We start from the raw sequence: 6565 nt of genomic DNA, 5'->3' as shown, positions 1-6565 counted from the left end.
AAACTCCTGGGCTCAAGTGATCCTCCTGCCTCAGCCTCCCGAGTAGCTGGGACTACAGGCATGCACCACCATGCCCAGTTAATTTTTTCTATTTTTAGTTGTTTGGCTAATTTCTTTCTATTTATGGTAGAGACGGGGTCTCTCTCTTGCTCAGGCTGGTCTCAAACTCCTGAGCTCAAGCAATCCTCCCACCTCGGCCTCCCAGAATGCTAGGATTACAGGTGTGAGCTATGAGCTACCGCGCCCAGCCTCAACTGTGAATTTTTTGACAGGGGAAACCATTTTCTTTAGGAAAACTAATTTTGACTATTTATTGAGGGTACTAATAAATGTCTGCTGAATGAATGACTCAACGTCCAGAGTTACTTTGAATCTCTAGCATATATGGCTTAATTTTCATTTATCTGAAAAGGAAATGGGGTGAAAACTATCACAAGTGTCCTTTCTGAAGAATGAAATTAGAGAATCAAGGATTTAAAAATGATGTATTGCTTTGTATAAAGAAGATGTTCTATAAAGAAGATAAATTATAATACTGGTTAGGATGAAAAATGATATCATAGTACTGCTAAGTGAAGACTCTTTCTGTAAAGTAAATAACCATAACTTGGCTATAATCTTACCGTGCCAATTCATATTTTCTAACATAGTAATCCTGTTTGCTTAGATTACCTACACTAGATTTGATATCTGATTCCATGGCTGTATAACTCATATCATTCAGTGAGCTAAAACTCATAAAAGTACATATCAGAGTCTCTACCCAGAAGCAGAGACTGAATAAATATCAGATGAATGTGAAGTTTTCACATCAGTACCTTATATTCAACAGCTAAAGTGAGGAATACTATGTGTCAGACGTTGTGCTAAAAGCTTTACATGGATTTATTCACTTTTTTAACATATTAGAAGGAGTTGGAATTTTATTTTTTTAATCAACAACAAAACTCCCCCAAAACTGAAGCTAGAGAACTTCAACTGATATAATTTTAAATCTTGGTGTAACCTGGCAAAAATGTTAGAGAGTGCTCCTCTATTCCCTTACAAATAAACCATCTCCAACAGAGACTCTATAATGCAGTGGCTGGCTAGAATATTCCTTTCACTTTACGTCAGTGAATACAACATAAACACATTTGATGTGGAGCTTTCAAGTATATATCCCTTCTATCATTATTAAATAATAAAAACTTGCATTAAATGCGTTAAAAAATAATCTCTTAATAATCCTATGATGAGCAAGTATTTAACAGACAAATGGAGAAAGCCAAGAGCTTCAGGCCAGCAAGTCGATGGCCATATTATAAATCTATCAGCAGCTCTCTGCTTCCCTCTGCAGCTTTGTGAAGTAATTGCTACAAAATAAAACATAAATTTAAGTCAAGCACAGTACCCAGAGATCAATAATCTGAGTAAAAAGGAGAGTAAAGAGAGCTACATACTCACCAACGTGCTGGAAAATGGAGGCCATGCAACAAAATTTTCTGCGTTAGTCCTATCTAGGTGGAATGAGACAACTATACTTGGAATGCAAATACTGAAAGGGCTAGGGACACCAGTCCTACAAATTATTCTGAAGGGAATTCTTTCTTTACTCAAAAAGGAAAAAAGAAGAAAGAAATAAAAAGAGCTTTCACAGTTTTGTTTTCTTTGAAATCAGACATCATTTGCTTTTCACACATGGACGCATTTATTCTTTCCACAAGTCACTTTTATAGGCCCTTTAGGAAGTCACGAGGGAGGATCTTTGGATCAAAGCTACAGTTAGAACCTGGCTCTCATTAAGTCTTATCCTTCTGAGGAAAAATGACTGATCTCTGAGGAATTAATCTTGTAAGTATTTCCTGGTTTCTTCACTCAGAAAATTCTATTTCCCAAAACTCAATAAATGTTCTATTTTGGTATTGCTTAAATTCTGCCTAAAAAGTTGTTTTTAGACCTTGAGCACAGATGTGGGTAAAAGAAAACCTCCTGTTTAGCTCTGATGTTGGATGCAATCAGTGTATTGGTTAGGTCAATACTTCTTGTTTTGGACACTTAGTCATCTGTGTCTATCTGGCTCTCTGTTTCCCAAAGTGTGGCCACAGTTCTTCCTATATCAAAATTACCTGGGGATGGATGCCTGTTAAACAAAGTAGATGCCTGGGTGCCACCTCACAGGTTTGTGCTATCAGACACTTCTCAGGGCTTTGCATAGTTAATAAGTTTCCTATGATTCTTAGGCACAATAAAGTTTGACAATCACTCATCTACACAAAGTCTTCTTCCTTAATAAACACAGGAAATAATGAATGCCACTTTAACTTTTCTACCAGCAAATACTGTAAACATATCCCATTAACTTCCACAAGTTTTAGAGCAAGCAGCCCTTATTTTCTCTGATTTAACCTCAGAATCAGAAATCTAAGGTCCCTTCCAGTTCATAAATTCCAAGATTTGATTCAATCACTTGCCAAGAGCATTAAGCCCAATAGCAGTAACTCTAAGAAGTTAATAAAAATGGCAACCTTAGTTCCAAAGGATGCCCATTAGAAATGAAAGGAAAGAGAAACAACAAAATCAGAAAGGGTTCAGTCACTGGCCAGGAGCAGTGGCTCAGGCCTGTAATCCTAGCACTCTGGGAGGATCCCAAGGTGAGAGGATCCCTTGAGCTCAAGAGTTTGAGACCAGCCTGAGCTCTGAGCAAGAGTAAGACCCCCGTCTCTACTAAAAATAGAAAAAATTAGCTGGGCATGGTGGCATGCGCCTATAGTCCCAGCCACTTGGGAGGCTGAGGCAGGAGGATCACTTAAGCCCAGGAGTTTGAAGTTGCTGTGAGCTAGGCTGATGCCATGGCACTCTAGCCCTGGCAACAGGGCAAGACTCTGTCTCAAAAAAAAAAAAAAAAAGGGTTTGATCATGAAGTTAACAGGAATATGCAAGCCACTGAAGAAGTTACTGAAAACTGCAAGCAACCAAGAGAGTATTCCCTGCAAACATGCCCACAGTTACAACCCTTGATAAGATTATGGAAATGATACCATGAGGTGGCAGAAACATGGAAATCCAAAGGATTAAATAATGTGGAATTCAGGAAAAACAACAGGGATAGAGAAGGGAAATGACACCTAAAATTTAACTTACATTCTAAATTGAAACTTCTCTTCTAAACTTTGATAATTAAAGTTTGTCCTAGTTAAAGAGAATAATCCTTACATTTTCAGAGCCTAATAAATTTTTTAAAATCCCAGATACCATGCATTCTGAGTCCATGTTCACCAAGCAACAGATCTTTAGATCTCTTACTTAAAAGGATCTATGTATGTATGTAAGTGCCATGTACAAACAATTGGTGACAGGGAGCAAGCCCATTAAAATATCTGAATCTGCATTTTGGCTTAACAAATTAAAAACTTTTTGTTTGCAGGCAAGGATTAAATTACCAAAGTCTCGATGAACTCAAAGTCCCTTCATCTTCTTCATATTAGTAAAGGCCACCACCATCCATCCAGTGCTGAAGCCAAGGAATCATCCTAATCTCCCACTCCATCCCCCCAATCAAATCCACTAGTATGTCTTATCAATTTTACCTCTAAAACATATCCTGAAATCATTCATTTCACTTCACATCCACAGTTCAGGCTACAATCATCTTTGCCTAGTTACTGCGTTTGGAAGAGAGATGTCTTTATTATTAAATTCTACATTATACTTTGGCTTTGGAATCAAATACATATCAATTTGAGAATCAGTTCTGACATTTACTAGGCGTTTCATATTGGGCAAGTTACTTTACCACGCTAAGCTCTGTTCCCTTATGGGCAATAATATCAGTATATATCTCATAGGTGTGTTGTGAGGATTAAATGAAAACACCAGTAACATTTTAAGCTCAGTGGCTGGCACATTATAGATGTTCATCAAATGATTGCTCCTATCATACACACTTCTGTTCTTTGAGACCCAATCACTGTCCCCTGTAACCAAAACAGCACCAAGATATTCAGGCAGTCATATTTTGCTAACAAAGGATCAACATAAACAGGAAGCATACTTAATCCTAAATACTCTTACAAAAAATGTTCATTGCAGAAATTTTAGCAATTATAGAAAAGGTCATAAAAGAAAGCTAAAAGAAAGCTAGAAGAGCCCGATGCAGTGGCTCACACCTGTAATTATAGCACTTTGGGAGGCCAAGGTGGAAGGATCACTCCAGGTCAGGAGTTAGAGACCAGCTTGGGCAATAATGAGACGCCATCGCTATAAAAAATAGAAAAATTAGCTGGGCATGGAGTTGTGCGCCTGTAGTCCTGACTATGTGGGAGGCTGAGGTGGAAAGACTGCTTAAACCCAGGAATTCAAGGCTGCAGTGAGCTATGTTCCTGCCACTGCACTCCAGCCTAGGTAACAGAGCAAGACCCCATCTCTAAAAAAAAAAAAAAAGGAAGGCTAAAAGTGTGTATGTATACACATACACACACACACACACGTAGAAAATAATTAAATAAAAGGACTGTTATGTTACAGACTCCTGAAGTAGGAGACAAACATACAGCTCAAAGTTCACAGGAAAAAAATGGAAATTTCTTTGCTAAGCAGACATACTCAATGCTTCCCTCTCATGCTGATTTATCTGAGATCCATCACTACTAAAGCAATAAGACAAAGTTACTCTTTACCACATATGAAGTGGTCTATGATACAGCATTCACCACATTTATTTTTAAAAGCAGTTTAAGTGGCACATTGTATACAATAAATGAAATATTTACCTGTTTCTCTTCTTCTGGCATGTTTTTTTCCAGTTCTATTAGGTACTCTTCATCTAGTTCAGAGGAATTCACATCATCATCAGGTTTCTTCTCAACCTTGTCCACCCCTGGCTCCTCCTCAAATGAAGCACTGCAGTCATGAAAACACTCCTCTTCTTCCTGGTCCTCCTGGGAACGGGCCTCATCATCCCTAAGCAGCTTGTTCTGGGAATGCTGATCTTTGGGATCAGGAACTGGACGGCCAGCACACTCTGTTTCCTGGGTATCTGTTACCTTCAAACCATTGAACAGATCCTCTGGAACCCTACAGTTCTCTGACTTCTCTCCCATGCTGAATTCAGTGAGGGAGGTGATGCTGAACCTCTGGGAAAGAAAAAACATCTGCTATGTAATGGTGTTTATATTGAAAAAAAAAAAGCAAATCTGCTCTGCATACCTAACCGAACCTCTGCATCATAGCCAAAAACACACCCTAACTTCCTCTCATTGGAATTCATTATTAAAAAAAGTTATAAGCCCATAAATAATGCCAAACATCATTTTAACTGATATCCCTTTAAATCTGGTACCAGAACTTCTTATAAACAACAAAAGAGACCGATTTTAATGTGGTTCTTCCACATTCCACTGCTCGCATTTTGTTGAGGTAGCAAAAAACAGGCAGAAACTAAAACAGTGGCAAGAAAAATGAAGCAGCTCTACTCTTCATTTAGAATGAATGACCAAGTTGTGAATAACAAACTATGATTTCCCAACTACGGTTTGTCTTTCCAGCACCACTACAGGAAGCCCAGAATAAGCGTCCGGTGGAGCTCAAAATAGAATCCGTGCTGAAACTGTGATCATCAGTTTAATCCAATTGCATGTGGTAGAGCCCACGCATCTTGTAGTGAAAGGGGAGCGCCGGCTCAGGTGGTCCTAATCAAGATCCCCGTGCGGGTCAGAATCAGGCACTGAAAGGCTAATTCTGAACCCTGGCTGCACAATAGAACACTAGAGATGCTTTAGAAAATACCACTGCCCAGATTCTGATTTATTGGTCTGGCTTCAGGCAAGGGCGTCTGTAGTTTGGGGGAAAAAAAAATCCCAGGTGATTCAATGGGCAGCCAATTGCGAACCACTGCGCTAGAAGCTGAGTCAGACCGTCAGCAGCCCCGTCCCTCTGATCGCAGCAAAATCAGGCCAACGACCCTCGTGTCGCGACAGGAGTCCAAATTCGCCCTAGCTCGTTCCAAAAAAACTTAAAAACAGCAAAATCCTAATACGGAGACTTCGCTTCCATAGCAATGTCTTGTTTCTCTTTGCTCCCAAGTCTAGTAGAAGAACATATGAGGATGAGCCCCCAGAGTTTGGGAATTGCCACCCCGCGCTTCCCTGCGGATTGTCCCCTATCTACATTCCTCACCACCAATCCTCCACACATCCCGGATACTCACAACCTCACAGACCCTCCTCGCTCCACCTTCCTGGCCTCTGAGACCTTCTACTTCCGCCCAGTCAGGTGCACTTCCGTCGGCGCCGACCAATGGCGTCGCTGTTGGCAAGGTATCCTGGGTAATGTAGTGGAAACCCTAGGGAGGGAGGGCGTCGCTGTCGCTGTGTGACGTCATTGTACGGACTAAAATTTGAGAGGCGACTGACATCTTGGGTTACGGCAAAACGCCGCGTTACTCAGCACAACAGGAAAAAAAGAAAAAAAAAAGTCTGTCTCCATGGTGTTCGTTTTACTCACCCTGACCTCTCTCGTGCTAGCAACGTATTGAGGAATCCTGAAGCATAAACCTTGTCCAAAAATAAACTTCCATCTAGTGGGT

General features: G+C 40.2%; 1 protein-coding gene across 1 annotated transcript in view; it reads right to left on the bottom strand.

The window, feature by feature from the left end:
• TTC1 (tetratricopeptide repeat domain 1) overlaps nt 1-6223 on the bottom strand; it is a 55840-nt gene extending 49617 nt beyond the window's left edge. The window contains exons 1-2 of the mRNA XM_012644786.1: nt 6188-6223; nt 4752-5114 (exon numbers count right to left, since the gene is read on the bottom strand). Coding sequence (XP_012500240.1) covers nt 4752-5081 — 330 coding nt within the window. The 5' untranslated portion in view covers nt 5082-5114; nt 6188-6223. The remainder of the gene's footprint in view (nt 1-4751; nt 5115-6187) is intronic.
• Nucleotides 6224-6565: the final 342 nt, after the last annotated feature.

Source organism: Propithecus coquereli, unplaced genomic scaffold, assembly GCF_000956105.1.
Source record: "Propithecus coquereli isolate 6110/MARCELLA unplaced genomic scaffold, Pcoq_1.0 Scaffold220, whole genome shotgun sequence".
Lineage (NCBI taxonomy): Eukaryota > Metazoa > Chordata > Mammalia > Primates > Indriidae > Propithecus > Propithecus coquereli.
The sequence above is the reverse complement of the archived record's forward strand: the minus strand, read 5'-3'. Positions and strand labels throughout refer to the sequence as shown.